The 13,506-nt window shown below is 41.5% G+C and overlaps 1 protein-coding gene and 1 long non-coding RNA gene across 2 annotated transcripts; one reads left to right on the top strand and one right to left on the bottom strand.

Moving 5' to 3' along the window:
- Window positions 1-112: 112 nt before the first annotated feature.
- TSTD1 (thiosulfate sulfurtransferase like domain containing 1) lies at window positions 113-1,759 on the top strand. Its single transcript, XM_081308605.1, has 4 exons — window positions 113-329; window positions 531-653; window positions 1,193-1,355; window positions 1,451-1,759. The coding sequence occupies exons 1-4, from the start codon at window positions 248-250 to the stop codon at window positions 1,500-1,502; spliced, it is 420 nt and encodes a 139-aa protein (XP_081164731.1). The 5' UTR covers window positions 113-247; the 3' UTR covers window positions 1,503-1,759.
- LOC308657141 lies at window positions 1,082-13,506 on the bottom strand. The gene is made up of 3 exons (XR_014023852.1): window positions 13,382-13,506; window positions 7,280-7,363; window positions 1,082-1,252 (listed from the first exon to the last, which is right to left on the bottom strand). It is a non-coding gene; the product is annotated as an uncharacterized lncRNA (long non-coding RNA).

Below are 13,506 nucleotides of genomic sequence, written 5' to 3'. Positions count from 1 at the left end.
GAGGGGGCACATTACCCTTTGACCAATAAGGGCTGTGCCAACTTTAGGGTGGGGTGCCATTCCTATACTCATTACCCTGAGTTGTGTTACCTGTGCCAGATCGGGTGTCGTTTCCGGCTCACCCTGGCAATAGCAAAGATTTCTCCAGTGGGATGTTGAGAGGCACCACGAACAGGTGCTGTGGGGACTGTGTGGGAGGCGGTGCCTTGCTTCCGGTTCCGGTCTGGGCTCTGGGAGGAAGGGAGAGATGCTGCCAACTGCAAGGGGGCGGGCTGGGGCCACATTCCTGCAACTGGTAATCGCTGTCCGCACCATGGCTGGAGGTACCTGTGAGGGAGCCCTGGGATGTCCAATGCTATCTGTGACCCTGGGAGTGTGTGAGGCCCCCAGGGTGGAGGTGTATGTGGAGGGAGGAGTGAAGGGGCAAGACCAGAGAGGCTCTCAGGGTTAGGGTGCTGCTAGGGGAGGGGGTATTGAGGCACCCATTCTTCATAGTCCCCCTCTGAAGGTGCATGTGCCCTCTTCTTCAGCGTCCACGGTCTCGCTCCCTGAACTCCGGTCACTCCTAACATCAGGTCGGGCCCGTCTCTTCGATGTGAGATCTCGGGAGGAGGCTGCAGCGGGAACCATCCCAGGGGCAGTCAACATCCCGGGTATGGGATTGGAGGAGACAGCCCAGAAGGGTCTTAGCTAGTGGGATCTCAGAATGGCGTGGGGAAGGCAAAATACAGAGGCCGGGTGAGGGGGATCCTACATTTCCCTAAGCTGCCCTCAGCTTCCCACAGAGAAGGGCTGATTGGAGGCGGATCCTGGCAGTGGAACTGGCGTATCCAGTTTGAGGGGAGAGCAGAGGGTAAGGAGAGGGGCAAACCAGCTTCTATATGCTTGACCTCCCTGAATCTAGATGCCTAAGTCTACCTGCTCCTCCTGGCTGCGCGCGCGCGCACACACACACACGCGCGCGCGCACACACACACACACCCCAGGATTCAGGAAGTGACTTGCACTCACAGGTCATTTGGCAAATTTCCTTAAGGGTAAGCTGTTTCTTGACTTTGACAGGGTGGGAGGTGGCCACCATATATTGGTTTGGGGCCTGGAGATTTTGTTCCACCACGAGCTCTTCTTGCCTGATTTCTGACCCTGAGAATCAAGACTTGCTTTCCATTTATTCTCTGGACTCCTCTCCCAGTGTCCGAGTTGGAAAGTGCCCTGCAGATGGAGCCAGCTGCATTCAAAGCATTGTACCGCACTGAGAAGCCAAAGCAAGAAGATGAGAATCTTGTTTTCTTCTGTCAAATGGGAAAACGGGGCTTCCAGGCCACACAGCTGGCCCGGCGCCTTGGATACACAGGGTATGGGCATGGGCAACGTGTGGCTTGCTAGCTGGGAAGTGATTGGGGACTGCCTATTGGGCATGTCCTTCTCTTACCCCTCTTTGTTTCCACAGGGCTCGAAACTATGCTGGGGCCTATAAGGAATGGTTCCAGAAAGAGGGTTAGGCAGAACCCTTATCTCTCCCTCCCACCTTAACAAAGGGTGATGAAGGAGATGACTTGCTGGGCTAGGCAACTCCTTTTAGTGCTTTGCACACAGAAACATTAATAAAGAACATTTTATCAAGTATTGGAAGTACTTAATTTGTTAGGCAGGCAGAAAATGGGTCTGGCTGGGTGTGGTGGTACATGCCTGTAATACCAACTACTTGAGAGGCTAAGGCAGGAGGACTGCAAATTCAAAGCCAGTAGGCAATTTATTGAGATCCTGTGGTAAGAAAGAAAGAAAGAGAGAGAGAGAGAGAAAGAAAGAAAATGGTTCTAATATTAATCTACACCTCAATTCACTGCTGGATCATTTATCTTTCCAGCATTTATTTACCTGGCCTTACCCCCAAATTCTAGCAGTTCCCTGGGTAACTATAATTCTCCTTCTAAAACAGTTGTTTTTAGGGTGTACATGGCATAGAAACTTAAAAAAAAAAACAAAAAAAAAACAAAAAACAAAGCTTGGTCTGGGGATAATGTCTTGTGCCTATGTCCCATCCTATCAGAAACCTGAGGCAGTAGGACTGTTTGAGCCCAGCAGGGCCACCCTGAACAACAGAGCAAAACCTCATCTTAAAAAAAAAAAAAAAAAAAAAAAAAAGTCCGGATGTGGTGGCTCATGCATGCCTGTAATCCCAGTGGACAGAGGCTTGGGAGACTGAGATAGGATCACCAGTTATTTGAAGTCAGCCTTAGCAAAACGAGGCCCTAAGCAACTCATTGAGACCCTGTCTCTAAATAAAAAATACAAAATAGGGCTGGGGATGTGGCTCAGTGGTTGAGTGCCCCTGAGTTCATTCCTGGTACCCCCCTCCCACCCAAAATAAAATTGGGCCCAACCCCAGATTATGTTGGTGGGGTGGGACCTGGGCATTTGTGGATTTTTTTTTTTAGCTCCTCTGATGAATCTAATATACAGTCAGAAACAAGTATCACTGCTCTTTATACCAGAGGTTCACAAACTAATAGCTCCAGCTATCCATATTGCTGTGATCATTCCTTTTTGAATTGTTTATGGCTACTTTTGTGCAAAACCGGCAGAATAATGACAGAAACTGTATATCCTTCAAAGCCTAAAATTTTTACTCTTAAGCCCTTTATAGGAAAAGTTTGCCTACTATTGCTCGTGAGCCCCAACATCACTTTCTTCAGACTTTGTTTTAGGGTTGAGGAAATGAAAAGCAATTCCAGGCCTTTGGGTAAAAGAGAATTGATGATACCCTTTATCCCTATATTTATGTGTCATATACATGTTACAGATATGAGGAGCCCTTCCTTTGCCACCCCAAACAATTCCCTGATTTTGTCAACACTGTTCTGATTCCAACTAAATTTTGCTAAATTTAGTTGATTAAAAAAAAACAAAAACCTGAAATGGCAAATACTTACTGAAACTAAATTCAACACTATGCAGCAAGCATCTAACTTCCCTTTAATATGATGCATATAGTTTGATGCATATCTTTTGAGGCTTTTTTGGTTTTGTTTTGGTACTGGGATTGAACCTGAGGGTACTTTACCACTGCATTCCATCTGCAGTCCTTTTATTTATTTTTAATTTTGAGACAGGATTTTTTTTTTAAGAGAGAGAGAGAGAGAGTTTTTTTAATATTTATTTTTTAGTTATCAGCGGACACAACATCTTTGTATGTGGTGCTGAGGATCGAACCCGGGCCGCACGCATGCCAGGCGAGTGTGCTACCACTTGAGCCACATCCCCAGCCCTCCTTGAGACCTTTCAATGGCAGAGTTTTTTCCCCCTAAGTTTGATTTTTTTAAATTTTATTCTTTTATCTGTGGAAGAGAAGGTTGGGCCAGAGGTGGATTCAATTTTCTGTTTTTTCAAGTTTCTGAGAAAATTCCTTCCTACATTTCTTACATTCTTTGCTTTTTTTTTTTTCTCACCTTCTTTTCCTCTTCCCTTCTGCTTTCTGGACTATTGCCAGCCCTCCTACATCTTTTCTCTCACCGTCCACTTTATAAAATCCTCATTCATCTGGGCTCCCCAACTTCTCGGCCTCAGAGCTATCCTACTTTCTTCCTGAGCTAATCTGAGTTTAGCCAGACATTGTTGGGTCAGAAGATAAAGTTGAAAGGGCAAATTGTGTCATTTATTCTTTCCTCAAATAACCAAATCCCTTTGGGAAGTTTCTCCTGTGGTCCAATTTCCTCTCTGAGTCTTAACTATTCTTGTTTCTTTTTTCCCTCCCTCAATCTTTGTGATAGATTATAGCATTTCCTCATTACTATTATTACTGAGGCATAATTTACCTATAATAAAATGCACAGTTCTTAAGTGTTTAATTCATTGAGTTTGGGGTATGCTCCCTTGTAACCATTTCCCTAAATAAGGTTTATTTATTTACTTTTTTTAATATTTATTTTATTTATTTTAGTTGTAGTTGGGCACAATACCTTTATTTTAATTATTTTGTATGTGTGCTGACGATTGAACCCAGGGCCTCGCATGTGCTAGGCAAGCACTCTACAGCTGAGCCACCACCCAGCCCACCCCTAAATAAGATTTAGAACACAGAAATCCCCAGGTTTTTTCCAGGTGCCCCTTCCAATCTCTCCCTTTCTCTCTTTTTAAGCAACCACTTTCTATCACTATAGATGAGTTTTCTAGCACCCTTCCTGGCCTGCCAACATCTATCTTTTGCTTCTTTCTGTTTTACAGTTCAAAGTTAGAATCCTAGAAGTAAAGTGATCTGGCTTACTATATAACCATGCCCTCTGGTTTGATCGTTGTTAAAAGAACATTCCTCTTTCTCCCTCATTAACTGTTTGGTTAATAACCCTAACAGGCAGTTCCAGGCCATTACCTTTAAAGTTCTCTTTCCCTTTCCTCATAACTACCTGTTTCAGCAGGTGAGGCTCAAGCATTAGGACTCACCAGCTACATGCACTTAGCTTGCCTCCTTCTGCCTTCCTTTTCATACTAAATTGCACTTCCTCTTTCATCCTACTTTATACCAGGTTTGTGTTTACCATATGCATGTGTCATAATGTGTTCATCATATGTATTATACTTTTTTTTTTTTTTTGAGTACTGAGAATTGAACTGGGTGCACTACTGCTGAGCTTCATCTTCAGCCTCTTTTTTTATTTTGAGACAGAGTCTTGCTAAATTGCCCAGACTGACCCCAAACTTGAAATCCCCCTTCCTCAGCCTCACAAGTAACTGGAATTACAGGTGTGCGCCACTGTGCCAACTTTACACTACATTTTTGTTTGTTCCCCTCCTAATTGGCTAGGCGCCTCAAAAGTAGGGACTGGCTTTCATTTTCTTACCTCGGTGAATGTGAGTTTTCAGTAGGTGTTTGTTGAGCTTTATTAGCTTTTGACCTTCAGAACTTTCTAATTTCAGCCTTTCTGAAGCATCACTGCATAGCCAATCTTAAAATAACATTTTTATCTTATCAGTCAGAGTTGATAATATACAATAGGTCCTCTTTGCCTAGTGACTGGAGCACGTGTCTCAGCCTGGCCTTTTGAGCAATCTGTAGTCTAGATCTGGCATCAACCTTCATTTTCATAGTTGCCTTCCAGTACTCGCTCTCATCAGGATTCCGCCCCCCCCTCCCAGTACTGGGGTTTGAATTCAGTGACACTCTATATTGAAATATATCCCTAGCCCTTTTGATTTTTACTTCCACACAGGGTCTTGCTAAATTGTCCAGGCTGTCCTCAAACTTGGCTGTCCGTCTTCCCCAGTAGGTGGGATTACAGGTGTGAATCACTACGCTGGTTCAGGTGATTTCTGTGTGTGTGTGTGTGTGTGTGTGTGTGTGTGTGTGTGTTGCTGGGGATTAAATCAAGAGCTTCAGGAATCTTTTTGTCCTTAAGTAGACCTTCTTCCTTTCTAGACCAGACCTTCGCTCATCATTTCTGCTGTTTGGGAAACTTCCAGTCTTTTGTACCCTCTGAATTTCACAAGAATTAGAAGAATGTATTTGGCAGGAGATTTGCTGGTCTCATCAAGAGGGCTTTTGAACTCAAGGAGAAGGGAGAAAAATAGCAGATAAAATTATATAACTGGATTCCATGAAGAACACAAGATGCAGAATAGTAGACAAAGCACATACCTCTATTGTAGCATTTATCACACTATATTAAAAATTTACATTCTCCTCCAGACTGAATTCTTTGAGCAGAGGGGGGTTGTTTATTTTATTGTTATGGCCAACAATGAAACCAAAACTCTCACATAGGAGATACTCAGTAGATGAATTTTCAGGGAGGCATTTAGTAATTCCCAGGGGAAAATGTGAGGTGAAAAGTTGGAAACAGTACTTGTGAATGCCAGGATGTTACTATGGAAAGAGTAAAGATTCTGAGAGAGTTCTGAGTTCTAGTTCTGGCTTAACCCAACTGAGGTGACTTTAAGATACTTTTAACTATTTCAACTTTCACTATTCTCATTTGTAAAATGGAACTTGTAAGGCTTAGCTGGATGTTGTGGTGTATGCCTGTTAGCTACTTGGGAGGAGGATCCCAAGTTTGAAGTTAGTTAACCTCAGCAACTTTATGAGATCCTTAGCAACTTAACAAGACCCTGTCTCAAAAAGAAAAAAAAAAAAAAGACTGGAATATAGCTCAGTAGTAAAGTGCTTCTGAGTTCAATTCAATTCCTAGTACCAAAGAGACAGAGGTTTCCTTGGATTGTTGTGTTAATACCTACCATATAGAACATATGGATTTATAGTTGTATATGAGAGTATATACAATAAACAAAAAGAGCTAAATGCAATAGCACAAATTTCAATGAAATTTGATGGAAGATATCATGATTGGAAGTGTGAAAGTATGTCATAATAAAAGGAAAATATGTTTAATAAAAGATAATTTTGCACAATAGCACACACCTATAATCTCAGCTACTCAGAAGACTGAGGCAGGAGGATCAAAAGTTCAAGGCCAGCCTGGGTAATTTATTGAGACCCTATCCCAAAATAAAAACTTAAAAAAGAGCTGGGGATGTAGTCAGTGGTAGAGTGCTTGGTTAGCATGTTCGAGGCCTTGAGTTTGATCTCTTTCAACAAAAAACAAAGTATGTTGACACTCGATTTGTGGCCACCTATTTTTTTGCGGGGGTGGGTGGCGGGTATTAGGGATTGAACTCGGAGGCACTTGACCACTGAGCCACATCCCCAGCCCTATTTCGTATTTTATTTAGAGACAGGGTCTCACTAAGTTGCTTACCACCTCGCTTTTGCTGAGGCTGACTTTGATCTCAGCAATCCTCCTGCCTCAGCCTCCCAAACCGCTGGGATTACAGGCATGCACCACCATGCCAGCTCAATTTTTTTTTTTTTTTTTTTTTTTTTTTTTTTTTTTGTGGTGCTGGGTGGTAAGCAACCAATAGCCCATTTTTGTATTTATTTTTCGACAGGGTCTCACTGAGTTGCTTAGTGCTTTGCTTTTTGCTGAGGCTTGCTTTGAATTTTCAATCCTCCTGCCTTAGCCTCCCAAGCTGCTGGGATTACAGGTGTGTGCCCCCCACCCAGCTTGTGGCCACTTTTTAAAAATGATCCATGAATGCTTGAAAAGAGAATATACTTTGCAGTTTTAGGTATTTTATATATGTTGTTCGCATTTATACCGATTTTTTTTTTTTGGTCTATCAGCTACTCAAGAAGGCATTCCAATTAAATATATATGCTGCCAAAGCAAGCACTATTTTTTTAAAAAAATTTTCCCTTAAATTTTTTCCCCCCCATTTTGAGACTCACCAAGTTATTCTGGGTGGCCTGGAACTTGAGATCTTCCTGCCTCATCCTTCTGAATTGCTGGAATTACAGGCTTGTGCCACCATCCTGGTTACAAGATAAATTTCAAATGGATCAAATATTAAATGAATGAAAACTACCAAGAAGAATTATTTCATTGGGCTGGGGATATAGCTCAGTTGGTAGAGTGCTTGCCTTGCATGCACAAAGCCCTGGGTTCAATCCCCAACACCACCCCTCCCTCCCCCCCACAAAAAAGAATTCCTTTATTACCTTAAAGTGGGTGAAAACATTTGTACAAAAGGTACAGAACAAAGAAGCCCAGAGCATTCTTCACGATGCATACAAACACAGGCATGTCCTCGAACAAATATACCACATAAGTCAAAAGACAAACAGCAAGCGGGAGAAAAAAATTCAAGTCAGCACACATAGAGGGTTACTTCCTTGAACATATAAAGAGCAGTTACAAATGGATAAGAAAAAGACAACTATCCTTCTTTGGTTTGGATATGGTTTGGGTGTCCCCCAGTGGTCCATGTGTTGGAAACTTGGTCACCAGGGTGTCAGTATTGGGAGGTTCTATTGGCCTTTAAAAGCCTAGATTCACTGGGGGCCCTCAAAGGAAATTAATTACAGTATTTATCCTATGACCCCTTGGTAGTTCTGAGGAGAAGGCTATTAGAAAAGGAGAAAGCTAGCCCGGTGCAGTGGCCCACACTTGTAATTCCAGGGGCTCATGAGTCCGAGGCAGAAGGATTGCAAGGTCCAGACTAGCCTTAGCAATTTAGTGAGGCCCTAAGCAACTCAGTGAGACCCTGTCTCAAAATTGAAAAAAGGTCTGAGGATGTGGCTCAGAGGTTAAGCACCCCTGGGTTTAATCCCTGTACCAAAAAATAAATAAAATAATAATAATAAACAAAAGGACAAAGCCTAGGGCTGGGGAGTATAGCTCAGTGATGGAGCGCTTGCCTAGAGTGTGTGAGCCCCTGGGTTCCATCTCCAGCACTGGGGAGAAAAACAACAAACAAACAAAAACCCACCACAGTGGCACACTCCTCTAATCTCAGTTACTCCACAAGCAGAGCAGGAGTATCTTAAATTCCAGACCAGCCTGGGCAACTTGGCAGACTGTGTCTCAAAATCAAGATCAAAAAGAGCTGGGATGAAATTCATTGGGAGAGCTGGGTTTAATCCCTATCACCAGTGGGGGGAAAAAAAAAGAAAAAAGTAGGCTGTGTCAGGTATTTTGTGTAGTGACAACAAGCTGACGAATAAATGTCCCAATAAATAAATGAGCAAAGCATATGAAAAGACAGTTCCCAGAATGCAAATTGTTCTTAAACCTAGGAAGATGTTTATCTCACACATAATGAGAGTTGCAAATTAAAACCAAACTGAGGTATCAATCGACATTTATTAGATTGGCAAAGAATTAATATTTGATAACAGTCTTTTGGCAAGATTGTGGGAAAAGAGGCATGCTAATAGATTTTGCAAATGTAAATGGAATAACCCCTAGAGAGGGCAATTTTTCAATATTAATTAAAATAATAAATGAGTATATTTGACCCAGCATTAATATTTCTGGAGCTTTATCCTACAAATAAGTTATAACCATTTGTGTGAAATGTATGTGTTTATTAAATTATGTTAGCAAAAGATTGAAAGTAACAATTGCAGGGTGCAGTGGCACACACCTGTAATCCCAGTGGCTGGGTAGGCTGAGGCAGGAGGAACAAGAGTTCAAAGCCAGCTTCAGCAAAAGCGAGGCACTAAGCAACTCAGTGAGACCCTGTCTCTAAATAAAATACAAAATAGGGCTGGGGGGCTGGGGATGTGGCTCAAGCGGTAGTGCGCTCGCCTGGCATGCTTGCGGCCTGGGTTTGATCCTCAGCACCACATACAAACAAAGATGTTGTGTCCGCCGAAAACTAAAAAATAAATATTAAAAAATTCTTTCTCTCTCTTAAAAAAAACCAATTACAACAATGTGACATTAAAAAAAAATAGGGCTGGGGATGTGGCTCAGTGGTCAAGTGCCTTGGTACCCGTTCCCCCCCAAAAAGAAAAAAAGTAACAAGTGTTTATAAGTTAAAACTGGCTAAATAAACATTATAAGCATACAATAGAATATTATATTGTTAAAAAAAAAGCATGAGTAAGCTCTTGGTGTACTCACGAAAGATCTCTAAGATACATTGTTAGGTGCAAACAATGTAGTATGCTATCTTTTTGTATAAAGAGTGATATGAAAGGGATATATACTGATAGTTGCTTGTATTAGCACAAAGAAGCCCTGGAAGGACACAGAGAATAAAAAGTCATTCCCTTACAAATTTTTTAGCATCTTTGCTGCTCTCTCCAGCACTAGTTTAGGCAATTCCCAACTATTGTCAAGTCCAACTAAATGCTTACTACTGTCTCCTTGTGGTCACACAGCTAGTGTAAAGTTCACACTGGTAGCTCTTTAAATTTATGTCCAAAATATCTGTAGGAACTTAACATTACTCACCAGTTCTTCACTTTTTTTTTTTTTTTTTTTTTTTTTTTTGGTACTGTGGATTGAACTCAAGGGAACTTTACCATGAGCTACATCCCCAACCCTGGAGTCTTACTAAATTGCTGAGGCTGGCCTTGAATGTGCATCTCTTACCTCAGTCTCCCGAGTAGCTGGGATTATAGGTGTGTAGCACCATGCCCATCAGTAGATTCATCACCAATTCTAATACACTGGTCTAGAGTGTTCCTTTTCAGGCTCCACTTCTTCCTATTATTCAGATCTCCTAAACTTCCTCTTCCTCTGTATTCTCAGCTGATAACTTTCCTTTAATACTCCATTGAGAACAGAAGAAATTAGACTGACTTTCCAACATTTTCCCACCAACAAAGGTACTGATCACAGCACCTACTTCCTTTTTGTTATGGCATGTGGGTATTTCTGTTCTCTTTTAAGGCTCAACAGGAGCTCATCTCTTTTCTACTTGATCTTGGTACTGCAATTACCCTCTCTTCCAAAAAAACCCACCATTAATTTATTCCTCCCTATTAATTTTTTTTGTTGTTGTTGTTTTTTTCTTTTTTTTTTTATTGGTTGTTCACAACATTGCAAAGCTCTTGACAAATCATATTTCATACATTAGATTGAAGTGGGTTATGAACCCCCAATTTTACCCCAAATGCAGATTGCAGAATCACGTCGGTTACACATCCACAATTTTACATAATGCCCTATTAGTAACTGTTGTATTCTGCTACCTTTCCTATCCCCTACTATCCCCCCTCCCCTCCTCCCTATTAAATTATTGCCATGAGTAATACAAGCATTTCCTTCTAAGCAAAAATACCTACCCTCCCTTCATCCAACATCCCCTTCAGCTGCTGCTCCTTTACTCTGCTGCTTTTAGCAAAATCTCTACCGAGCCATTTACAGTCACAGTCTTTGCTTTTTTAACGAGGTATTCAATTATGCCTTCCAAAATTTTCTATTTTGCAAACTCACCAGTCTGTTTTTAAAAAATTTGCTTTTTTTGGAAGATTAAAGAAAACAAATATCAATGCCAATGAAATTTAAAAATTTACTAATTTAAACAATTTTAAGGGAAAATAATTTTGAATATCAAATTAATTGCATGCTCTAAAATTATTTTTATATTTTATAAATATATACACAAATGTTTTATATAGTAATAACTGGGGTGCATACTAATTGTATTTACTTTTTCCCATTTAATTTTTTAGAGGGATACCAGGGATTGAACTCAGGGGTACTCCACCACTGAGTCACATCCCCAGCCCTATTTTGTATTTTATTTAGAGACAGGGTGTCACTGAGCTGCTTAGTGCCTCGCTTTTTGCTGAGGCTGGCTTTGAACTTGAGATCCTTCTGCCTTAGCTTCCCAAGCCCCTGGGATTACAGGTGTGTGCCACCGCACCTGGCTCCCCATTTAATATTGATAATTAACATGATTTCATTTATGCTTGCCTTTTAATATGTCATTTTCAAAACAAATATGAAATTGAATAAAGATAAATGCAATATATATTTTGGTTTAAAAACAGCTGTAGAAAGCTGGGGATATGGCTCAGTGGTACAGCATCTGCCTGGCATGTGTGAAGCCCTGGATTCTAGCCACAGCACGGCAACAATAATAATAAAAAAAAAAAAAAAAAACAACTGTACAAGTATAGGCTGTCAAAGATCCTTTACATTTTTTTTTTAAAGAGAGAGAGAGAGAGAGGGAGAGAGAGAGAGAATTTTAATATTTATATTTTAGTTTTCGGCGGACACAACATCTTTGTATGTGGTGTTGAGGATCGAACCCGGGCTGCAGGGCTACTTGAGCCACATCCCCAGCCCCACATTTTTTTTTTTAAATATTTTTCCTGTAGTGGGATTGAATGCAGAACTTAGCTGGTGTTATACGAATGTTCACCACAGAGCTGCATCTCCAGTCCTGCTCTTTGCTCTTTACATTTAACTTCAAGTTCAACTCTTTTCAAAGACTTTAAATTCCTTTGAGAGTAAAGAAAAGTTTTGCGTTTGGCAGGCATCCAAATACTTGTTACAATTTACCAATACAAAGTTTCTCTTTGGGTTACATGTTGTCTTGTTTCTTGTTTTGGTCTTGTGAGTAGATGGCAAATGATGAAGTCTATTTATTTGTATTTCCCTACAGCACCCAGTAAGTGCTTGATAAACATTGCTTTAAATTGGGTAGAACCAGAAATGGAAACTGGATCATGAGACATGGACAAAAGAATGAAATGTAAAACATGGCAAAGATAAAAGATTCGCAAAAGTTTTTTTTTTTTTTTTTTTTTAATCCATCTTTTGGACAAAAGTGAGAACTTTCCACTTGCACACTTGCAATGAGTTTTTTCAGATTGCCCCCATCCCCCGCAACTGTGGTATACTTAACATGGTAAAAATCAAATCACTGTAAAATCGAAACCACAAATAGTGAAAATGCTGAGCAAGAATTTAAACTAAAAACGATTTAACAATATAAATATTAATAGAAAGCTTGGGTATCAACATAATCTACAGAAAAAAAAAGGAGGTTTAGGAGAGCTGGGTGTGAAGTCACACCTCTGTAATCCCAGCCATGTGGGAGGCTGAGGCAGGCAGATCGTAAATTGGAAGCCAGACTGGACAATTTATCAAGACAATCAGAATGAAAATAAAAAGGACTGGGGGTGTGGCTCAGTGGAAAAGCACGCCTGGGTTCAATTCCCAGTATTGGGGGGCAGGGAAGGAGGCTTAGTCAGCACCCAACCATTACTTCATTAGTCACAACGAGAAGCTGAATAATTCTTAAAATGTAAGGTCTTGCTGACAGATGATATATGTGTAAAGCACATATCCAGAGAGTTACCCAGAGATGTGTGTATATAGCATGTGTACATCAGTTTCTATTATCTTTTTTTTTTTTGGGGGGGTACCAGGGATTGAACCTAGGGGCGCTTAACCACTGTGCCAGACTTCCCTTTTTGTATTTTACTTTGAGACAGAGTCTCACTAAGTTGCTTAGGGTCTCTCTGAGTTGCTGAGGCTAGCTTTGGACTTGTGATCCTCCTGCTCAGCCTCCCAAACCGCTGGGATTACAGGTGTGCGCCACCGCGCCTGGCTCTGGGTAGGCTTTGTGTGTATCTATTTAACGGTCTTCTTAAAGATAATTTAATTCTGCTTTTTCCACTTTGGAGTTGAGTGCTCCCTTACCCTTTATTTTCTCTCTCCTCTCTCAAAGCCGGTGAATGCGCTATTCGGGTGAACAGAGGAACCCGGTTCTGGAGTGTATCAAAGTTATCTTTCCACTTTCCCAGTTCTCCCCCGCCCCACTATCATATTAATATGTGGTTTTCATTTGCCCAGGAATGGGACCAAAGTTTCTGCAGCACGAAGCAATTCACATTGACGTAAACATTAAAAAACAAAAACAAACAGAAACCCTAAAGGAGCCATTCTCCTGACTACTACCCCTGACAGACTACCTACCCTGGCCTCTTCCTTGGAGGTAACCTCTCGTCCTCTAGCTTCAACTAAGAGCCATCCAGTCAGAGAGTTCCTACTTGAGAAACGCTGCCCAATCAGGGGGCCCTTACCTGTAGCAGGTGAGGGATTCGTTTCCTTGCTTGACAATCTCCTCAGCCAATCAGAGCAGCTGGAGCAGGGACCCGAGCTTTGCGGCCCCAGAAGGGAGTAATGGGCGGGGTTGCACCTGGCGACG

This window comes from Spermophilus citellus, assembly GCF_964194105.1.
Source record: "Spermophilus citellus genome assembly, chromosome: 9".
Classification (NCBI taxonomy): domain Eukaryota; kingdom Metazoa; phylum Chordata; class Mammalia; order Rodentia; family Sciuridae; genus Spermophilus; species Spermophilus citellus.
Note: the sequence above shows the minus strand (reverse complement) of the source record. Positions and strands in the feature narration are given on the sequence as shown.

Bases quoted from the DNA above. Each gene is read 5' to 3' on its own strand.
- TSTD1 (XM_081308605.1), top strand. From the start codon at position 248: ATGCTGCCAACTGCAAGGGGGCGGGCTGGGGCCACATTCCTGCAACTG. The intron at 654-1,192 runs GTATGGGATTGG...CTCCTCTCCCAG, and splicing joins AGGGGCAGTCAACATCCCGG to TGTCCGAGTTGGAAAGTGCC. The intron at 1,356-1,450 runs GTATGGGCATGG...TTGTTTCCACAG, and splicing joins CGGCGCCTTGGATACACAGG to GGCTCGAAACTATGCTGGGG.